The 23,388-nt window shown below is 36.5% G+C and overlaps 2 protein-coding genes across 3 annotated transcripts; both read left to right on the plus strand.

The window, feature by feature from the left end:
* Positions 1-330: 330 nt before the first annotated feature.
* Positions 331-9,577, plus strand: bscl2 (BSCL2 lipid droplet biogenesis associated, seipin). Of its 2 annotated transcripts, XM_056447052.1 has the most exons (11): positions 331-569; positions 2,224-2,803; positions 2,960-3,041; positions 3,929-4,072; positions 4,662-4,796; positions 4,988-5,085; positions 6,361-6,502; positions 6,793-6,874; positions 6,962-7,039; positions 7,146-7,211; positions 8,854-9,577. In XM_056447052.1, the coding sequence occupies exons 2-11, from the start codon at positions 2,487-2,489 to the stop codon at positions 9,051-9,053; spliced, it is 1,344 nt and encodes a 447-aa protein (XP_056303027.1). In that variant the 5' UTR covers positions 331-569; positions 2,224-2,486; the 3' UTR covers positions 9,054-9,577. The 2 variants fall into 2 exon arrangements, with proteins under 2 accessions (XP_056303027.1, XP_056303028.1); XM_056447053.1 differs by lacking the exon at positions 8,854-9,577 and having other exon boundaries at positions 7,146-7,228.
* Positions 9,578-10,117: 540 nt separating this feature from the next.
* Positions 10,118-23,264, plus strand: nxf1b (nuclear RNA export factor 1b). Its single transcript, XM_056446941.1, has 21 exons — positions 10,118-10,362; positions 12,663-12,888; positions 12,963-13,149; positions 13,959-14,042; positions 14,125-14,229; positions 14,370-14,450; positions 14,539-14,608; positions 14,700-14,788; positions 15,274-15,381; positions 15,465-15,574; positions 19,657-19,693; positions 19,825-19,896; positions 19,982-20,037; positions 20,113-20,220; positions 20,329-20,387; positions 21,937-22,052; positions 22,139-22,181; positions 22,266-22,338; positions 22,427-22,609; positions 22,702-22,762; positions 22,842-23,264. Exons 1-21 carry the CDS (start codon positions 10,329-10,331, stop codon positions 22,878-22,880), a joined length of 1,941 nt encoding a protein of 646 aa, XP_056302916.1. The 5' UTR covers positions 10,118-10,328; the 3' UTR covers positions 22,881-23,264.
* Positions 23,265-23,388: the final 124 nt, after the last annotated feature.

Genomic DNA, 23,388 nt, shown 5'->3' on the forward strand with positions numbered 1-23,388 from the left:
GATAGATAGATAGATAGATAGATAGATAGATAGATAGATAGATAGATAGATAGATAGATAGATAGATAGATAGATAGATAGATAGATAGATAGATAGATAGATAGATAGATAGATAGATAGATAGATAGATAGATAGATAGATAGATAGATAGATAGATAGATAGATAGTATCCTTCCTAAATAGTATACGTAAATAGTTGTACCCTTCTGTAATCATTGGAATGAATTACAGTACTGCATTGCCTCAACTGACAAGCAAACGCATCAAATTGTCTCTATTTTGTACCTCTTCTGTTGCCGTACTTGTGTTCAGGAAGAGGCGTCACTGAGTTCGGCAGATGCTGGTTGTTTTTCTCTGATCTCTAGATGGTCAATTGCAGCAATTCACTATAGTTTTGGACTTGATTTGATGTGGAGATCGATCGTTCTGCCCTGAAGTGCATAAATTATGCGTCACTCCAGCTCAGCTCATAACAGGGAAAGGAAGACAGGACAGGAGTTGTTCATCAGTTTGTCCTGAAGCGTAACGTTATTGATCTGTCCATGGCGCATTTTCTGACTGAAGAGGGTGAGTTCGCGGTTTGTTTACAGCTGATGTACTGATGTTAGCGTCAGATGACTGAAGAAAGTATGACACCGAGGCATTTCAATTCCTGTGCTGAAAAACTGAAACGTTATGCTAAAGACATGCTCAAATAACACTACATATATCTGAGTGAAACATTAGGATCTGTCTTTATTCTTCAGTCGTTTATTTTGTAATGCAATGCATTATTGGTTTGTTAAAGTACGAGTCAGACTCTTATCTATTCATAGAGTAACACTATATCTAGAGTCACAGATATTGCATATTTATACACTCACCGTCCACTTTATTAGGTACACCACACTTGTACAGGGTTGGACCCCTTTTGCCTTCAGATCTGCCTTAATACTTCGTGGCATAGATTCAACAAGGTACTGGAAACATTCCTCATAGATTTTGGTCCTTATTGACATGATAGCATCACACGATTGCTGCAGAATTGTCGGCTGCACACCCAGGAGGTGGATTTCCTGTTCTACCACATCCCAAAGGTTCTCTATTGGATTGAGATCTGGTGACTGTGAAAGCCATTGGAGTACAATAAACTAGTAGTGTTCAACAAACCAGTCTTAGATGGTTCACACTTTATGACATGGCAAGTTATCCTGCTGGAAGTAGCCATCAGAACATGGGTACACTGTGGTGTAAAGGGATGGACATGGTCAGCAACAACACTCAGGAAGGCTGTGGCATGGACACGATGCTCAATTGGTTGAGCCTGAATCGTTGATACAAGGCAGGATGGACACATTCTTTCTTGTTGTTAATGCCAAATCCCCTTCCATCCAAAATGTCGCAGCAGGAATCGAGACTCATCAGAACAGGCAAAGTTTTTCCAATCTTCTATTGTCCAATTTTGGTGAGCTTCTGCTGCTGTAGCCCATCCACTTCAAGGTTGGAAATGTTGTGCGTTCAAAGATGCTCTTCTGCATACCTCGGTTGTAACGCATGGTTATTTGAGTTACTGATGCCTTTCTATCAGCTAGAACCAGTCTGGCCATTCTCCTCTGACCTCTGGCATCAACAATGCATTTGCACCCACAGAACTGTGGCTCACTGGATATTCTCTCTTTTTTCAGACCATTCTCTGTAAACCCTAGAGAGGGTTGTGCATGAAAATCCCAGTAGATCAGCAGTTTCTGAAATACTCAGACCAGCCCATCTTGTTCAAAGTCACTTAAATCACCTTTCTTCCCCATTCTGATGCTCGGTTTGAACTGCAGCAGATCGTCTTGACCATGTCTACATGACTAAATTCATTGAGTTGCTGACATATGATTAGCTTATTAGAAATTTGCGTTAATGAGCAGTTGGACAGGTGTACCTTATAAAGTGGCCGGTGAGTGTATATAACTAATATTTTTAAATAACATCTGTCAAAAGAAAATGTCAAAATAAGTTACACAGAATGCTGTATAATGACCATAAAACACAACATTTAGAGCTTTGATGCTTGAAATGTCATATATGACCATGCCAGTAGTCTACTGTTCTACTATTAATTTTGGATAAGTTGTCATGTCGTCATCCTAAAAATATGTGATCATTAAAATTTATTGTGTGTTTAATTATGATTACATTTAATTCAATTTCAATCTAACTTATATAATCCTGTGTTTCTTTTGTTCCTTTTAAGTGTACTCCATGACTTCATCCACAATTTTGGAAGAACATTGCAAGAGCTGCTCGTATAAGAAACGAGCACATCATGTCTTCAGCCAAAGAGCGAGATCCAAAGACGATTAGACCTAAATTTGACTTTTTGAATGCACATTCAGTTAGACATCCCTATAGCTGCCCAGCATTTTCACACCATTAATTCTCACAACAGATAACAAGCATTAATAGATGCAGTGATGCAGACTGTACACATTACTGAATAGCGTGTAAGGGGTTTGAATGAGTGAAGAAGAAAAAACCCCATTGTTTGCAGTGGAAGGGCAGACAGGCAGACGCCCTGAACCAAGACGACCCGCTCCTGGACGGGACGGTGAAGGACTGCCAACCATGGGCGCAGCAATGGGACCATTACTGCTTTGGCTTCAGGACGTGGCTGCGGTGACCCTGCTAAGAGCTCGCAGGACGCTTTTAAGAGCCGCCATCCTGTTGTGTGTCCTTGTGCTTCTCCTCTGGGTTTCCATCTTCTTATATGGGAGCTTTTATTACTCCTACATGCCCAGCGTCAGCTTCTCCACACCGGTGCACTACTATTACAGGTACAGACACATCATCACATTCCTGACCTGTTTTGATAATGGTCTGCTCGCGCACTACTGAGTTTTTCATTAGTTTGGTCCAGTGAACAAATACTGTTGGAGGAATTACTGGAGTTCATGTTGCATTGTGGGTCATTCATGTTTTACCCCTAACAGGACAGATTGCGAGGCTTCGGATGCAGTCCTCTGTTCTTTCCCGATGGCTAATGTTTCGCTTTTGAAGAATGGAAGAGACCAGGTACATCACAGTCCTGTCTTTAAAATACATATATTCCAAATATTTATATTTTATATTTCTGCCTTTTGTATAAACAGTTGAACAAACAATGCTTAAAAATGGTTTTTTTTTGCATATTTTTTTAACCCCAAAGTGTTCTCACCATTTACTCACCCTGAAGTATTTCCAAACCTTTATGATTTCCTTGATTCCGTCGAAGATATTTTCAAGAAAGCTGAAAACCTATAATCATTGACTTGCATAATTGTTTTTCCTGCCATGAAAATCAATGTTAAAAGTGTGGAACTGATGACAGAGTTTTCCTTTTTGTGTGAACCATTCCTTTAAAGATGATAATAATTGTGTTTGAAATGATAGTTATTGGTAACACATGACCATTTCTCACTAACTACTTGCTTATTATTCAAAGTATATTACTGTTTTGTGTAATATTAGTTCTGATAAAGGCCTTTTACTGCTTGATGATATTTCAGATAAAACAACACATTACAAACTATTAATAAGCAGTAAATTAAATGTTTATTTTAAGCATAATTTGTAGCTAATAGTTTGTTAATAATGTAAATTGGTCCTCATAATAATTGTGGCCAAAATAATCAAATAGGTATAGTGTACCCAAAAATGATAAAGTCTTTCATTTACAGACATTATCAAATTAGGTTTTTATTTTTTCAGTTTGTTAAATGACTTCCATGGTATTTTTTTCCTGATGGTGTCCACATTCTTCAAAATATCTTCTGTGTTCAACATATATACAGATATATGTAAGAGCCACTATAGTGTAAATAAATGGTAATTCATTTTTATTTTTGGGTAAACTGTGAGTAAATGGGTAAATGCTGTTTCAGTATAACATTGATAGATTTTTTAAATTTTTATTGTGGTAGGTGATGATGTCTGGTCAGGCGTACAGGATCTCTCTGGAACTGGAAATGCCTGAATCTCCTGTTAACGAACAGCTCGGCATGTTCATGGTCAAAATGTCTTGCTATTCCAGTGATGGGACAATTGTTCACTCGGTGGCCCGCTCAGTGAGTAAAGATCACTGGATCACTGTGCAGCTTCAAAATACAATTGACTAAATATGCTATATCAGTCAGCCAACAGAAATGTTCAAAGTTGTTCATGCCATGGTGATTGTTAGTACCTTACACACGACTGACCATAATAGAATGTTTTTCTCTCAACAGACATCAGTTATATATATATATATATATATGATGTCTGTAAAATATTGCAAATAAATGTATTGAGTTGATGCATATCAACTCAATACATTTCAATCAATACTAACCCTGATACATATGTATGTATGTATGTATGTATGTATGTATGTATGTATGTATGTATGTATGTATGTATGTATGTATGTATGTATGTATGTATGTATGTATGTATGTATGTATGTATGTATGTATGTATATATATATATATATAGTTAAAGTCAGAATTATTAGCCCCCCAACTCATCTCTAATAGCTGATTTCTTTTATCTTTGTCTTGATGACAGTCAAATAATGATTTGACAATGATCTTGAAACAATCTTTTATGTTATAAAGACTGTCAGTAAATGGCTGTTAACATAAAAATACTCAATCCTTGTTTTTTTCCCTCATCAGACGATGCTGCACTACCGCTCTAATCTCCTGCAGACCCTAAGCACACTGCTGTTCTCTCCGCTCCTGCTGTCCGGCGTGTCTGAGCAGAAACAGCTTGTCGAGGTCGAGCTCTTCCCAGATCTCAAACTAGACATTGTGAGTTTGTCAATTATGAATAAAACTGACAGAATTGTGTTATTCAATGTTTTGATAAGACTGGTAATGGTCGTTTCAAGAGCAAATATGTACCTACTGTAAAGTTGTCACGTTTGTGTGTGGTGTCATATAAATAACACGTTATTAAATATGGACAAAAGATGTGCTTTATATCAATCTGTCTTTTACAGTATCATCCTGCTGTTGGGGCTGTGATCGAGATTCAGTCTCGCAGGGTTCAGATTTATTCTGCACAGCTGAGGATTCATGCCTACTTTACTGGAGTTAGGTAACTGTCATTGTTTGGTTTTGTTAGTTAATTTACCATATTTTCTAGGATGCAAGTTCCAGTTTTTGCTGTTTGTGAATGAAGTAATGGTTACATTTTAATTCAAGTAATTTCATGCAAGCAAGCAAGTCAGCATTCATTCATTCATTCATTTTCCTTCGGCTTAGTCCCTTTATTCATCATCGCAGCGGAATGACTGCCAACTTATCCAGCATATGTTTTACACAGCGGATGCCCTTCCAGCTGCAACCCAGTACTGGGAAACATCCATACACACTCACTCACACACACAAACTATGGACAATTTAGTTTATTCAATTCACCTATAGCGCATGTCTTTGGACCAAGAGGAAAACCGGAACACCCAGAGGAAACCCACACGAACACGGGGAGAACATGCAAACTCCACACAGAAATGACAACTGATCCAGCCTGGACTCGAACCAGCGACCTTCTTACTGTGAGGCGACAGGGCTAACCACTGAGCCACCGTGTTGCCTTCAAGCAAGCAAAATAAGCGAAAAAAGAGACATATTTGTGTAATGCATATCCAACATGCCGTTGATTTAGGGATTTGTTATATATTGTCTGATATTTAAATTGTTGCTTTAATGGTGTGTAAACAGACATTATAGAGTATATCAAAAAACAGAAACCTCTCTTGAAATTTGTGTGGGATTTGTGTGACAGTGTTTTGAAATGCGGTTCGAATGACGCCATAGTACTGCAAAATTATCCCTTATGTTAGAAGATATTTATGTCACACCTGATAAATAGCTTTCCCCCACAAATATCAGTGTAAATGTAATCACAAAATACAATATTCAGAAAACAAATGCCAAAAAACAAAGAGTAAATGAGATGAGCAGATGCAGGCGCAATTAAATTTTGCAACACCTAAAAATTGTCCCCAGCACCAAGAAAGCCCTACACTTAGAACCAGTTAGAATCTGTGTAATATCATTGCGTCTGCTGCAGCCATGGTACAGCTAGCCATATCGACCTAGAAAGTGGCAACTTTTCATTTTTCGTCTGTGTCTTAGTACACAATGTAACACAAAAGAATCAAGCTTTAAATAGGAAAGTTGTTGAAGATTTTTTTGGGTGAGATGCTAATGGTCTAATCCGATTCAGTGAATTATGCTAAGCTAAGCTAAAAGTGCTGATGGATGGATTCAAAAATGGTAAAACTCCTCTATTTAACTCTAGGAGAGTATAAAAAAGGGTGACGTGTTCCTTTAAGATCATGGTGTGACGTTCTTCCCTTTACAACAGATTCCTCCTGTATAACTTCCCGGTGATGTCTGCGATCGTTGGAGTGGCGAGTAACTTCACCTTCCTCAGTGTGATTGTGCTCTTCAGTTACCTGCAGTTCATCTGGGGAGGCCTCTATCCACCCGAGCAGGTCCGAGTGAAGGTAAGATCATCCCTCTGTCTAATCACTCAACCTTCATTCTGTCCCATTTGTCTAGGTGTGAGACACAGATGATTGGGCTTGACAAACCACCAGCAGAAACAAATAAACATCAACAAACAAAAGTTCTCCCTCCTTACTCTAGCACAAAATTCTCTAAGCACAGTTACTTTGTATAATTAGCATTATCTTCTTGTTGAATCGCTGAGTTCCTCCTCAATTGTAAGTCACTTTGGACTAAAGTGTCTGCTGAATGACTCGATGTAAATGTAGATGGCTGTTTACGCTCACAGGTGATGATGGGAGACTCTACGCGTCTTCAGCAGAGACGAGAAGAAGCACGTAAACGCATGCATTCGTCTGCCAGCACTCCTAGTAAAAGCACCATTCACAACCACACACGTATGACTGTATTAACCAAACAGATCAGTCACTAATGCACAATATCTGTCTGTTCGCCAGTTATGACGTATGGAAGAGATGGCAGTGAACTACTCTCAGATCCGCTTCAGCTGCCCAAACAAACTGTTCGAAACAAAGGTACATGAGAACGCCTGAGACAAATAGAAATGTGATGATTCTTTGTGATTTACATGCACAGTAATGGAGAGATCATTTCACTATAGAATCCTGTTTGTTTGTGCAGGTGATTTGGACACTCCTAGCGTGATTGGGACAGAAGACTTGAATAACCAACAAGAGGATGAAGCTGGTAAAAATATTACTTAAAAGCGGAAATCTCATTACAAATGTTCACAGTTCAGCAAACAAAAAGTAAATGAGATTAGAGCATGCTGGTGCTTTTTTTATATTGATTAATTATTATTATTATCATTACTTCATAATTACTTTAATACTTTTTATTTCTTTAACATTATTACGGAAATGTTATTAGTTTAATATCACTACTAAAGAAGTCGCTTAGGGTGTGTTTTCACACACTTTCTAAAAGAAACTGGTTTGATTCCTCCATTGGTGTAGTTTATAATTGTTATAAATTTTAATGCACACTAACAAGCAGTCAGACATCCCTGAAGACATATATGAATGTCTGAAAGTGTAAAAAATAAACAGAAATATTTGCAAACAAGCTAAAAGAAGGAAGTGATGTCATAAAGTATGACTGCACCAAATCTATTCACCATCAAGTGGTTCCAAACCTGGAGTGTGTTTCCCAAACAACGACATAACTCGTGGCTGAGCTATCATAGTACAATGCATCGTTTGGAAAAATAAAACGATGTAGTGAGGAGTGTTTCCCAAAACCGTAGCTGCTTTGTCGCAGATCCAACGCTGAAAACACATTAGTTATAACATAAAGCGTCTATAACGACGCTCTAAACAGGGTGGAGTAACAACTTCTTTAGAGAAAAAAAAACAGAATTTTGGGGCAAATTATTCGCAAAAAAATCCAATATTTTGGTAAAAACATGCACTCGTTTTCCATATTAATTGATATACATGTAAAAGGCACATATAGGACCTACATGTTTCCTTTACAAATATTATTGAGAATATTCCATCTAAGATAAATTTAGCTAACACTTATTCTAATCCATATATAAATCATAAAGCCTAAATCATTAAAGGTTGTAATTTACAGTAGACTATTTATTATGAAATGAAAAAAAGGTTTAATATATATATATATATATATATATATATATATATATATATATATATATATATATATATAATGTATGTATGTGTATATGTACGTATATGTATGCATGTATGTATGTATGTATATATGTATGTATGTGTATATATATGTACAGTTAAAGATTATTATGAATTATTATTTTTTCCCGAATTTCTGTTTAACGGAGAGAAGTCTTTTTCAACACATTTCTAATCATAATAGTTTTAATAACTCATTTCTAATAACTGATTTATTTTATCTTTGCCATGAGGACAGGAAATAACATTTAAATAGATATTTTTTAAGACACTTCTATACAGCTTAAAGTGTCATTTAAAGGTTTAACTAGGTTAATTAGGTTAACTAGGCAGGTTAGGGTAATTAGGCAAGTTATTGTATAATGATGGTTTGTTCTGTAGACTATCGAGAAAAAAAATAGCTTAAAGGGGCTAATAATTTTGACCTTAAATGGTTTTTAAAAAATTAAAAAACTGTTTTTATTCTAGCCGAATAAAACAAATAGGACTTTCTCCAGAAGAAAAAATATTATCAGATATACTGTGAAAATTTCCTTGCTCTGATATATATATATATAATATATATATATATAATATATATATATATATATATATATATATATATATATATATATATATATATATATATATATATTTGTAATGTAATGATCATTGTTTGGTGTTTCCTTCATCAGCTCAGGACTCCTCTACAGACGACGCTCCTGTTTTCCTGGATGCTCCTCGTGGTGCAGAGAGCAGTTTGACTGAGGAGGATTCAGATGATAAGCAGAGGATGGCAGGAGAGAGGAATGACACTCAAGAAGAAGAAACAACCCAGCCCCAGTCATCAGACACCAGCCTTAGGCAAAGGCCTGGACCCTGGATGAGGCTCTGAGCTCTGATCCAGCCACATGCCGCCTGTTACACTCACTCACAGCTCACACCTTTGACACATTCCTTTTGCAAGGCAATGAGAATTACAATAAGAATATTTCTGATGCATTTGGAAACCAGTTTACCTCATCGAGCTGATCGAGAGCATTTCCTGTTTTGCTGCTTTTGTTTTTTTTAGTTGAATACTTCCTACAGGTCTAATCTTTACAGGCCTGCCATGCTTTAATGTGCCATTACTGAGCACTGTGGTTCTGTTACAATATGAGCTCTGCATGTGAAGTGTAACCACATTATTAGCGTTAACATTTTATTCATAATTCTCAGCACTCCTCTTTATTGCGAAGCTTAGCATAAAAGTTTAACATATCTAAGCAGTTCTTGGGAATGGTAAATAGTTTATTTCACTTCATTTTAAGTTATTTTTAATGTTGGAAATGTTGAAGACATTATTTTAAGAGGATTGTTACTTATTTTATGAAAAATAAGTAGAGGACTCTGATATATAATTTATTAGGGAATAACAATGTTACATATTGTGTAAAAAAAGTAACATTATTAGTATTCTAAATACATATAAGTTTATTATATGATGTATTATTAATGTTTAATATTGTCTGAGCCCTAAGTTGTTAATAATAATAAATTGTTATAAGATAGTCCACTAATAATTGTTATTTTGTATAATAATAATAATTAATAGTATTAGAATTTGTGTTATTATTATTATTAAAATAATGTTACTATATAAATTAGTATTGCAATATTAAAATAAATACTAAAACTACTATTAAAAGGCATATGGTGCTTAAACCTGGGATGTTTTGTTACAGATGTATGCATATATTTTCCCTTTCACCAAAGAGTCACTGTTATGTGTGATTTATTCTTTTTCCATAGCACTTCTGATCATATCGGAAACTTACTGTGTTCATATTTTGTTACGCTTTTTGTGTTTATTTAATAAAATAATATATGATAAATATGAAAACAAATAATTCGTTGTCACTCATTTTCTGCTGAGCACCAGGTGGCGGTAGTGACGTGATGAGCGAACTGTCCGCTGGGTATTCGAAGAAGAGTCAGCAGCGGCTGCTCAGCACGGAGGCAGATTATTTCTGGCACGAAACGCGGATAAGAAAGTGTATCTTCTGATCTTTCAGGCGTTCATAGTGTTATCCTAATACCTCTCTGTTTCGTGTTATTTATAAAACTACTAAATAACACCTGGGAGTCGTATATATCTTACATTTAAAGTAGCGTAAAGCCTTCTGAAAAGATGGCGACAGCGGACGACTCGCGCTACTATAATGGTAAGTTTGAGCCGTTAACAAAAGCCCTCGCGTCCATTTCAATGCTTCAACATTTGTATAGTTTGGCTAAGATTATACACAATCATACTGCGCCTCAAAACCTGTTTTCTGCTTCTCTGTATTGCACAGTTGTGTAACCTTAGCGTAAGCATTTACATAAGTTACATCTAGCCAGCTAGCTTATTTGTAAGTCTCCGTTGTGTTTTTGTTGTACGAGCTGATTTAGACCAACGCTAAACGCAATATCTCGATTGATTTAGGCGTATTTTGTCGTATTTATCGAGATTATGTAGAAATAATTGAGCGGGATGAACTGGCCACATGGTGGTAATGCATGTTGAGCTCGTGTTGAATTTAACGTAACGTATTGACTAATCTGAAGCAATAATCGAGATCTTAATGCTAACAAAAGAACCCAGTGCCCACTTATGGCAGGTTAACCCCGTGTACTCTGACTCTCTGATGTGAAATAACACTCAGAAAAAAATATTTGTGTATTTAATGAAACACTTTATTGAATCTGTTTACAAAGTTATACAAATTTATCAAAAATTTCGTGTCGTATTGTGAAAGATTAAATCGATCAATTAAAGCCATAGTTCACCCCAAAATGAAAAGTCTGTTATTTATTCACCCTCTAGTTCCAAACCTCTTAGAGTTTTTTTTTCTTGTTAAATGCAAAGTTAGATATACTAAAGAACTATAAAAAACTTATAGTATTTTTGTTCCTGCTGTGAAAGTCAACTTTTCTCAGAATATCTTGCTTTATGCTCAAGAGAAGAGAGAAATTCATAAAAGTTTATAACCACTTGAGTAAATAAGTAAATTATTAGGTGAACTACCTCTTTTACCATAAATCAGTTACACATAGTATAAACAAGCACATAATACTAACTGTACTTGCATAAATTCATGTAAATATAAGCTTCTGTGATGTATCAATAATTAAATGTCCTTGATTTATATTTATAAAATTTTACTGATGGAATAATTGAGAGCTATTTAAGTTTTCATATCTAAAAATTTGTGCATGATTACAATTTCTGAAGAAAAAAAACAAACATATTTCTAAGTCACCATACAGTCATCTTTAATGACCATAACCTTTTCAAGTGAGATTAGACATAACCAGACATTATTTAATAATTGTGATTCTTCTGTATAAATTAGTCAGCTTTTGGAAAAATCTGAGGTTCGTTATTGCCATTCCTTCTTTTTTAACAAACAGTAAATGAGCATAAATCCATACATATGAGTATACAAAAACTACCACCAGATTATATCCCAAAATAATAATGAATAAAAATAAATGTAGAAGACATTTTTTTCCATAGTGGGAAAATCTATTATAGTATTATAAATCGTATGTAGTCAAGATGAGCACACATTCTGTGCATTTTATTGCATATTCTGCTGAACTTTTAACTGGCTTAATTCTTGAAAATAAAATGATTTTTTTTTAAACGGACTAGCCAGACAGGATTTACTACTTTGCTAAATAATTCTGGAAGTGTACGTTTGGTTTTAAGGTGAGAAAACAGAAGCAGAACAATGTTTTTCACTTGTCCACTTGTGCTCCAATCAACCAAAACAACCTCCTATCAACCCTCTGTATGGTTTTAAACATTTTGAGTTTCTTTCTTCAGTTGAACACTAAAGAAGATGTTTTGAAGAATGCTATTTGCTAGCATCCATAGTCTTCAATAGTAGAAGGCTAGGAGCAAAAATTGCTATGAAAGTCAATGGTTTTGTCAACTCTAAATGGTTCAGATGTAAACATGCCTTGTTTTTATTCCAGCAACAAAATTTACATTTTAGACCATTTCCATACAATGATACTTGTTAAATAATTAGCACAAGGCATGGGCCGGCATAAGTTTCCGACAATATTATAACGGTTTCACAGTATTATGCTATTGTGATTACTGCTCCTAAATAAGTTTTTTTAAATGTCTGAGAAAAAAAAATAAATTATTTTACCCCATTGAAAACAATTTATTTTATTTTAGGAAACATTTATAATATTTTGGAACAGTAAACGTGTCAGGCTAAATAATTAAAATAAATAATTGACCTCTGCTTTCTTCATTGATTTCAAAAACACAGATTTATTTACAACATGTTTTTAAAAAAAGCTTATATAGACTGACAGAAAACTTGTGGTTTTAAAACTTTGACTTTCCCAAACCGCTGTGAACCTTGAAACAGGTTAGTTTCCCATGCCGAATTAGCATGTTTGTTGACGCATTGGTTGTGCTTGTTCAAGACACATTCACACCTCTGACTCTTTCATCCTTCAGAGCATGATGATCGGGTTGGTGGACCAAAGCCTCGCAACCGTAAAGGCAGAGGCCCTTTCAGAGCCCCTTTGTACAGCGATCAGATGTCTCGACCGAGGCATCGAGGAGGTCATAGCGGGGGTGGTGGAGGAGGAGGTGGTGGCCCTGGGCCCCGGTCGAGACTTCATGATGATGATGGAGACGTGACCATGTCTGACACCCCTCAAGACAGCTCGCAGCGCAGATAGTAAGCACTTGTGCATGCGGAATAATACTTTTACTTGTGTGATGATCAAGTTAACGTTTCATGCTTTCTTGCAGTAATCCATACGGCAGACAACAGAACCGTCGTGATAATCGCAAAGGTGGAAGAGGTGGTGGTGGCGGCGGCGGTGGAAATGACGATAGAGGTGGCAATCGATTTGGAGGCAGAGGAGGAGGAGGAGGAGGCGGCGGCGGCGGTGGCGGACCATCTGATGGACGAAGCAAGAACTGGTTTAAAATGACTGTTAGTCGATTACACATTAATAACACATGAGTTATGCGGTTATTAACACGCCAATGCCCTGATAGACTTCCAGTTAAATTAAAGATTGAATGGGTGTTATTTTGATCTTTTTTTTTTTTAGTTTTAAACGTTGGAAAACCTTGCCAAAGTGTAAACTACTGTAAAGCTGGTTCTCTTAAAACAAGGGTGTCATACTCTAAGTTCCTGGAGGGCCAGAGCCCTGCACATGTTAGTTCCAACCCTGCTTCAACATACTTAACTGTAGATTTCAAACAAGCCTGAAGGACTCAGTTAGTTTAATCAGGTGTGTTTAATAAGGGTTAAAGCAAAACTTCAGAGCTGCAACCGTCCAGACACTGAGTTTGACACCTGTGTCTTAAAAGAACCTGCTGTATAAAGTTGCATATAAATCAGTGTGACTACTTGCAGAGGTCTGTCAAACATCAAAGTGGCAACTATCAGATGTTTGCATATTCATTAACATATTCATCTAAAGACCGCAATACACAAGTATTATGAGCTACATTGGGTTGTTCACTAACAATATTCTGCCCATGGTATTGCAAATGTCTTTTTACCAATGAATGGTGATCAAAAGAGTTTTAGTGTAGTGGGGCCTTTGGCTTTACTTAACTTGATTATAATCTTATTTGCATATTATATTGTTACACTATTGTATTTGTTTTTCTATTTGTTTTTGTCTTTGACTTACTCTTGTTGTTTGTGCCTTTAAGTTATTGTTAAGCAAAATGTGAAATAAATAAACTGTCATTATCATTGTCATAAATTCTGCTTCTGTTTGACCACAGATTCCTTTTGGGAAGAAGTACGATAAAGACTGGCTTCTTTCTTCACTTCAGAGTGTCTGTCCCATACCATTCCATGCCGTTCAAGTAAGTTAAGCATTTTCTCTAAAACTTTTTGATAATCAGATGACTTGCTAAATCTATTTATTTTTTTCTCTCTTGGAAATAGTATCATCTTGATGGGAACAGGGCTCAGTTTTATATTGAAGACTCTACAACAGCTAACGCTATATTTAAAGTGTCACGTAGAATAACCGACAAAGACGGATATAAGGTAAAATATTCAATTCAATTTATTCATTAACATTCAGATAAAGTTTATCTACAGTAAGATAAAGAAATATTTATTTGTATAAGAATTTTTGTTGCATCAGTGTACTTGAGTTTAACTTAATGCCAATCTTTGATGGACAGGTGACTGTTATTATGAACAGCTGCCCACCACCCACTTTAATTCACTCTGATCTGAGGCCTGCAGATCTTGAGCATTTGAAAGTGAGTGGTTGTTGAAACATCTTATTTTTTCCATTTTGATGATTTATGGATTTAGTATTTTCCTGTAACTATAATATGTTGTTTGCAGCAATGCATGGCCAAACGATTTGACGGATCACAACAGGCTCTTGATCTGAACAACATCAGGGTCGATCCAGGTTTGCATTTTTTTGTTCTTTCTCCACTCAAATGTGTTTATTGGGTTTGGCTTGTTTCTGTTCCTCATCAGTTTTTTTTCTTTTCTGACAGATTTGGTTTCTCAAAATATTGAGGTTACCTTGAACCGGAGAAACTCCATGTGTGCGGTCATCAAGATTATTGAGGAAAACATTCCTGAGGTACAAAATGTCTCTCAAAAAGTTAAAGCATGTACAATTTATTTTTATTTTTTTAAAAGTTTGGGGTCAGTAGGATTTTGAGTTGTTGCTTAAAATTAGTTAATTAGTTAGGAAATGTATGATTTTACAAGCATAGCTTTGTTACAAAACAGAGAAGTATAACACATCTCTTAACCTTTTCATTTGAAAAAATATGGTTTCTACACCTTTTTCTGCTCAAAATATTAGGATATTAGAATGATTTCTGAAGCATCTTGTGAAGACATTTTGCAATAACAGGGAGAGATGATATTTAAATAGTAGATTTTTAAATGTTCTTAAAAAAAGGTAATTTTTTATAATGTCTGATTTAAAAAAAGAAACATGGATTTAAGCTTTTACAAAGGCATTTAAAAACAAAACAAAAAACAATCCTACTAACCGTAAATGTAGACAAAATGGAAGTGTGTCTAACTCATGATGTTTTTCTTTTACCCTATTCATAGCTGGTTTGTCTAAACCTAAGTAACAACCGGTTATTCAGGCTGGATGACCTGGTGGATATTATCCACAAAGTTCCCAACCTAAAAATTCTCAATCTGTCACACAATGAGGTATGAATGTGCTCTCTGATGCCTATAGATTTATCCTGCTACCTGTAACCCTTTCAGTCATGTGTCATTGTGTCATGTTTTAGCTGAAGACAGAAAGAGAACTTGATAAGCTAAAGGGACTGAAGCTGGTGGATCTCTCACTGGAGGGAAATCCTCTATGTCACCATTTCAAGATCCACGCTGACTACATCAGGTTAGTCTTACGTGCCATTTATTGTCTGGTGAACATTAAGCCAGAAAAATACTATACACAAGTACACCGATGCCAACACTTACGATCATGTGCTCTTACATTACTTAACCGAAACAAGCCTCGATACTTTAATACTTTAAACTGTAGAGGCTGATGTGAATGAGAAACATCATTTAAAATTCACTAAGATTGCAACACTTGTGTTGAGTTATGAATTGCAGTTTGAATGATTTAGGAACACACGCTTGCACAGTTAGTGCGTCTGCGTTCAAGTACTTGCGTAGAGTGTGTTTCAGGTCTGAAATAGAATAGTTGTGTGTTTGCGCACTCGTGCATATGACTGCATGCTTATGCTTATACATACATCACCTGTAAGAACAACAGAAATCAAATAAAAGCTTTGGTGTACTTCAGACAAGGTTCTTTTTCATTCTTAGTTTGAAGTATACCAGAGCTGTAATGCTGGGAGGGGGTGGTTGTGTTTTGTAAAATACATCCCAAAAGCATGTCAGTCACTATAACTCTATTATAAACAACAGACGGATGTGTTGTGTTTGGAACATTTACGATTCATCAGTTGAGACTGAATACTGCATATTATTATTATTATTATTTTTTTATTTCTGGATGAACATTTGGCCAGGAGGGCAGAAATGAAGAAACTGTCCATTTTTATCATTGCAGTTGTTTTTGTAATCCTTGCATGTTATACCTTGAAAATCATAATTCATAAAGTCCCACCCCTCTGTACTTCTGGTCATTCAGCACTGTCTGTACCGTGCAGGCGTTTTAACCCTGCAAATAATACTTCACTATTTCAACCATCAGGCATGTGATGATAATATTTACATGTTCACGTTCCAGTGGCAACCCAGTAAGAAGCATAAATATTTTAATTTCTTACTTTTTTATGGACTTCACACTTGCTTTGCTTCATACTTGCTTTATTTCGACCCTTCTCTCTGCCCTCACACTGTTGGCCCTGTAGCTTTTTGCACAGACAAAAAGTGATCGCCTAAAATTGTAGCATATAATACATTTACATAACCTCATAGTTCAGTAGCTAATGAAAAAAATTCAGCAGCTTTAACGTGTGACCTCCCAGAATGCCTATGGATAAGTCCCTAAAAGGACAGAACCTACCAATGGAAATGATGCTCTGTAAAGTACATTTGTCCTCCACCTCTCTAAAACGCTGGCACCCTCCTCCCTCCCACCCGCCCTGCACATGTGACACCTGAAGCACTGTTAGTGCTGCGTGGCCAGTGAGAGGCTGGTTAGCCAACGACGGGTAAGATCCCAACTTTGAGCACGGGACAACCTAAGGCAGGCACAGCCGCAAAACTGGCCACAGCCAACGATTCGAAGATAAAGAAGACCGGAGTGAAGAAGACGAGATGTTCCAGAGGAGATGCTGCGGGTGGAGAAGGAGAGGGGAAGGTTTTTAAGAGTGACCTTGAGCCGAGCTCTGCTCCATAATGCGAGCTTTCTTGCATGGTGAATAATGAGAGGCAGTTCTCTCTCGCTGTCTGTGAATTCAAACTGAGGTGGAGGATAGTTGGTCAGATTGACCTTTTTCATGATCCTCGTCCTAGAGCACTCTTTTGAAGGAGGAAAAAAAAAGCATCTGATCATCAATTCTGCAAAGGCAAAACGCTGAGAGGAAAATACTGGAGGAGGATCACAGGAACCGCTTTGAAATATTTAATTGTTAAATAAAATAGATTACTGATTAGATTACATGGGAAATTGTACTGTAAGGTGTCTGGGCTCAAATAAAGCTTTGATTAATTGCTTGAATAAAACCCTGCTGTTCTTAATTTTAATGGCGGGGTCCAAATTAAGTAGACCAAATAGCCCATACAGCTTTAATAGTAATAATGTTTGTATTATTACGATCTGTTCAAAAGCTCAGGGTTCAACATTTTGTGACCTTGTGGTTTTATATTCATTAACTTTTGTTAATTTATTTTTAATGAACCTTCTTTTAAACCTCACTCTTTTGGTGTTGTTTCATACTGTATGGCTGTGCTTTTGCTGTCTTATTACTGGTTAATCCTTTAATTTAATACACTCTAGTGCCCAAACATCCTTTTTGTGTGTGTTTGTATGGCTGAATTTGATCCGTTTTATTATAAATGCAAATTTATTGATCTTTTTAACAATTAAAATGATTTCCCTTCCTTGAACTAGCAACTATAAGCACCATATTTCTTTTGTAACTGCTATCTTGAACAGCCTGTTTTATCATTAGACATTCAAAATGTCATTTGCAACATTTTATGAAAATGTTTGCAACCTAAAAAAAATTATTGTCAGTGCCTGATGCTGTTTGATTAAAATAAAGAGTTTTGCTGAAAAGAAACACCAGCATGACCAGATTATAGCATTCGTATACCAGACAACATACACTCTTTTTGCTAAATGTGTGCCAAAAAAGCAAATCAAAATAAACAAAACAAATACAGACAGAGCGACTGACTGACTGATTGATGGTGTGAATGTTCACCAAACTCTACCCCTCACAACACCCCACTGCCCCCATCCTTTGCCAGCCTGCGTGTGTCTGTTCGACCTGTAGGGGCACCAGTGGTGAGTATTGTGATTGGGTAAGTACCATGTGCCGGGGGCGGGAGGGAGCTGAAACAAGGCTGTGATTGGCTCATTGGTGCCATGACTCAAAAGCTCGTGTTTTTGTCCTTTTTACAAGTACAAGACATACTTGATTAATTATAGAGGAATGCTTTGCTCAAATTAAAAGGAATTGCTTTTGTTTGTTGGTTAAAGACACTACTGTTGAAATGTTTGAGGTTAGTAGTTGTTTTGTAATGAAATTTACATTTTATGTGTTATCATAAAGACTTAAAACATTTCTGTTTCAAATAAATGATTTTTGTTGCTTTCTGATCATCAAGACTTTCTATAAAAATATCAAATGTTTTGTTTTTTTGTTGATAAAACTTTCTTAAGCAGCATATTGGCATCTTATTTATTAAGTATTATGTGACACCAGCTATGTTTCCATCCAAAGATGCAAATTAAATTGATACGCATAACTTGAATATCACATATAGACGTGCGAATAAAGCAGTGTTTTTACCCAAGTAGTCAAAGAGAACAAAATCATCACTTCCTGATGAACTGGAGCCAAATATCAACAGTAAAAACTAAATTTGCTGCAGGAGAAGCTGTGTGAGTCTTTTCTTTATTTAAAAATATGACTTGTGCCTCAGAAGACAATGCCAACATGCAGTGAACGTGTGGTGGCTTTTGAAGGTGTCAGACGCGGAGCACAGCCGCTCTTGACAATTCTGGAGGTAATTAATAAAATAATAACACTAATACTGAAATAGTTAAGGCATTTTAAAATGAGCAAAACAACATTTAGGATGTTTTACAGTGTGGTCAAACTGCTGGTTTGTCCATTCACAAACATTTTTATCATAACATGATCTCTTATAACTAAATCACTTGACTTCTTTTTTTTTTTTTTAATGCACATACTGAAATTTGTTTGGTAAAAGTGTTTCCAGCATAGTTTGTGCGCATCTTTTTTTATCAAATAAAAAGTTTATCCTACTCCAGTTATGTGCATATATTTTTTTATGCACATTTTCTAAATTTATGCACATCTTGGCGTTTCCATACACCGTTAAAAATAAATAAATAAATAAAACATTTATGCGCATATCCAAAATCCACATAAAAATAGGTGGATGGAAACGTAGCTACTGAAGCTTTGCCATTCTTTTGCCAAATAATATGATTTTTAAAATGTATTCAAATAAAAATGTTTAAAAGTTTTACAGTTATTATGTTTTAGTATAAATGAATGCAGAAAAATCACACCAGCCTCTTCTTTTGAATGGTAGTGTACATTAACGTCTGTATGAAAGTAAGTTCACAGTATCACAATATCTCAGGCCTGATGGATAATTATCTGTAAGTAAATGTTTTCTCTGATTACTGAACACTTAAGATGCCCCGGCTCAAGTTTTTGGGTGTTCATGTGGGATATGTCATTGGCGCATATGTGTCTCGTACTAACTCTCTTTTGTTCTGTCTTTGTGGTTGTTGGACAGTGCCATTCGGGAACGATTCCCCAAGCTGCTCAAACTGGTAGGAAGTCCCCAGTGTTTAACTCTTGGGTTGCTTTGTTGTGTGCTTGAACATACAAGTGTGCTAACTTGAATATACATTCATGTTCATTTTAGTTGTACTTTGCTCATTTATCTGTCTTTAAACAACAGGATGGACATGACCTTCCACCTCCCATTGGTTTTGACTTAGATGATGGTCCATCCACTCTTCCACCTTGCAAGGTTTGCACTAGTTTTTCACATTCTTCATTTTTGAGTAACCCACAGTTGACTTCTATACTTGATCTGTCTTTTATTGTTAACACAGGCAAGCTACTTCTGCTCTGAGGAAATCAAGAACATCATCCTTTGTTTCCTGCAACAGTATGTATATGTTGGTCTTTATAAGTTAGCTTTTGTGTCAGAGTAAAATGTTCTCACACCGGTCTCATTCTTTAGGTTTTACAACATATACGACTCAGGAGACAGACAGCCACTGCTGGATGCCTATCATGACGGAGCCACTTTCTCCCTCAGCATTCCCTTCGTTTCCCTGAATCCTTCAAAGTATGCTATCTTTCCAACATCACTGCTTTTGACTTAATAAACTATATAATCTGGTGTGCCATTATTTGGCATGTTTTTGAGTATTTTTCTCAATCTATGTGTCTGCAGAAGTACTTTAGGGGATTATCAGAAAGACAGCCGCAACATCAAGCGCATGAAGGACCCCAGTAAGTAAATCCTGCAGAATCTACATCTTTCATTTCTGTTTTCTAGGTTCAATGGCTTCACTATAACATATTTAATTGACATGGCCTAAAATAACAGCTGCCAATTGCTTTGAAAATGTGCTACCTTTATATTATTATTATTTATTTTATTATTATTATTATTATTACTGGACATTAAGCTGTGCGCATTGTTTAATTTTAGAATGGGGAGGTTAGAATACACAATCTAAATTTGTACGCATTGTATATGTAAACATGGGTGATAGACGTGTATGACCGTTATGCTTCGTTTCATGTTTTTTCTAGCCCCTCGCACAGAGTTTTAAGACGACGTGTAAAGTTAAACTAGCCTCAATTTTTTACACACCGCGCTACTCATCAGTGTTATGCTGAGTTCAGACTGCATGATTTTAGCCCCGATTTTGACTCGCTGACAGGTTTTGAGAAATCACCAACAAATGCCCAAATTTATACAGGCAGATCTCTCACGTGAGTAACAATTGCACAGTATAAACTATCAGATGCGTTCTGAGAGAATTGCAGATAAGTGGCCGACGCCCGTGAGATATTTGGCATGCTAAATATCTGGAGCTGTCGCCGATTCAAAATCATGCCATGTGAAATGTGTTCTCAACATCGGCGATTACCTACAGCCAATGAGAGAGCAGCATCCACTAGTATATGTATCTGCAGGCCAGCGGGAGGTTGGGAGAAGTTAAATTTTCAGTCTATTTGGAACCAAGAAATAAAGGGAAAAACTTGTTGAAATTTAGCTGGAGCACCCGTGTCTGTTTGATACGTCATCTGAGAAATACCACAACCGGGTCAAATAAGTTAAATTGCTAATCTCCTTTAAAAGCCAGGTGAGCAAAATAAGTACATTTTTCTTCCTCATTAAAGGCCTCTTTCTCATTATGTAGTCAATAACAAAAGATTACTACATGACCTGGTGTTGTTTCCATGTCACTTCTCGCAGGTGTTTGGTTGTGAGATGTAGTTTGTGGACCGAGACAAAGTTGTCTGCGGGTTTTTTTTTCTTCTTTTTTCTCTTTCTTTCCCCTATTGAAAAGTCATGCGGTGTGAACCTGACGCGATCCATCTTGCAGTTTAAACAAAGCAGTGGCGGAACGCTACCCCAGATAGTCATGCAGTTTGAAAACATCTGTGACACGACTACTTTAAAAATCGTGCAGTCTGAACTCTGCATTAGCTGCAAAACTGGGGACCAATCAGAAAAACTTTATGAAGGGACAAGCATTGCGTGCTTCTGTGTACAGGTCCTCATGGAGACTGTGTCTGGATCCATTTGCACACTATGCTATGTGTTTGGATCCATTTGCTGTCTTTCTCTCTTGATCTCTCTCGATGTGGATATACACATTTTGTTTTATACATGCCCAAACACTCATATTTAGTGTTTAGCAAGTGTTTTATTTTTTATAATTTGGCCAACATTGTTGAAATAGATTTTGTCTACAATATTTCAATAAATGTTACCACATGTCTAGTATCTGTCTTTTTTTAATGCTATTGACCATTTTCATTTCAGCAACACGTTACCGTTTGATCAAACACACACGATTGAATGTGGTGGCTTTCCTGAACGAACTCCCCAAAACACAGCATGACATCGCCTCGTTTGTCGTTGATGTCAACACCTACACAGTGAGTGCAGCTTTCCACGTTGTTGGTCTGTTTCGTATTTCACATTAAGGTTTGTGGTTTTTATTTCCTCCTTTTATTGTTCTCAGGCTACACTGTTGGCGTTTACAGTCTGCGGAGTTTTCAAAGAAAGTAAGTTCCTCAATCTTAAATCCTTCTGAGTTTTTGGCTGTGTGATCCACAACCTCGTTTTTTTTCTCTTTTTTTCTTTTAAAGTGGATGGAAAGTCCAGAGAGACCTACAGAGCCTTTTCCCGGGTGTTCATCGCTGTTCCTGCAGGAAGCACTGGGTAAGTCTGAAAGTCACGTTTGTTTGAGTTAAACACATGGCATTAGTCTGATCATCAGTGTAACTTTAACCTGTGTTCAACCTTTCAGTCTGTGTATTGTAAATGACGAGCTGTTCGTTCGAAACGCCACAACGGAGGAGATTCGCCGCGCATTCGTCGCTCCAGCACCCACGCCGTCCAGCAGCCCTGTGCCCACTCTGTCTGCCCACCAACAAGAAATGCTGGCTGCCTTCTCACAGAAATCCGAAATGAACCTGGAGTGGTCTCAAAAGTAAGGGCTCAGTTAAGGACTGGATTGTTGTAGAGTCATTTAAAGATGGACTGAATGTTGAACTCACACTTTCTTTTTATTCTTTTAATCAGGTGCCTACAAGACAATGATTGGGATTTTGAAAGAGCCGCTCAGATCTTCACTGGCCTCAAGGTAAGCCAGCGTCACTTATGATTCGCACAAAGATAAATCATCAATGTCCTGTGTTCATCATACTCCTTTTCTTTTACAGGCACAAGGAAAGATCCCAGATGTTGCGTTTGTGAAATGAGGAGTTTATTTTGAAGCTTTTCCAGAAACGCTGATCTGTGAGGTGCTTTTCAGATTCTGTCCTCCTCAAATTATTGTTATTTTTTTCTTTCTGTATAATTCTTGTTTTTCTGATGGAAAACGTTCTCCACAAAGGAAATATTACATTTACAGAGTAAAAATAGGAGACAAATAAGGAAAAATATAAACCGAGCGAAGACAAATAGTGACTCAGGAAGACACTAAGACTATGTTTTTCCTCCTTTTGTTAATAAGTTTCCCACCTCACCAACTCTGCGGTTCAATGTTTCCGTAAGTTTTAAATGGTCATGTCAATAGGGAACAGTTGTGGCAAATAAAGTACTCGTTCATTGCTTGTGTTTTGTAAAATAAATATTAATTATGATCTTTTGTTCTAGACTGAAAGTATTTTACTGTCTATCTACAGCTCAAAAGGCGAATATAACACTTTGTTCAGTTTAACGTGTCCGTCTGTAAAATACTGTGAATATGCTGTCATAAATCATACC

This window comes from Danio aesculapii, chromosome 21, assembly GCF_903798145.1.
Source record: "Danio aesculapii chromosome 21, fDanAes4.1, whole genome shotgun sequence".
NCBI classification, from domain to species: domain Eukaryota; kingdom Metazoa; phylum Chordata; class Actinopteri; order Cypriniformes; family Danionidae; genus Danio; species Danio aesculapii.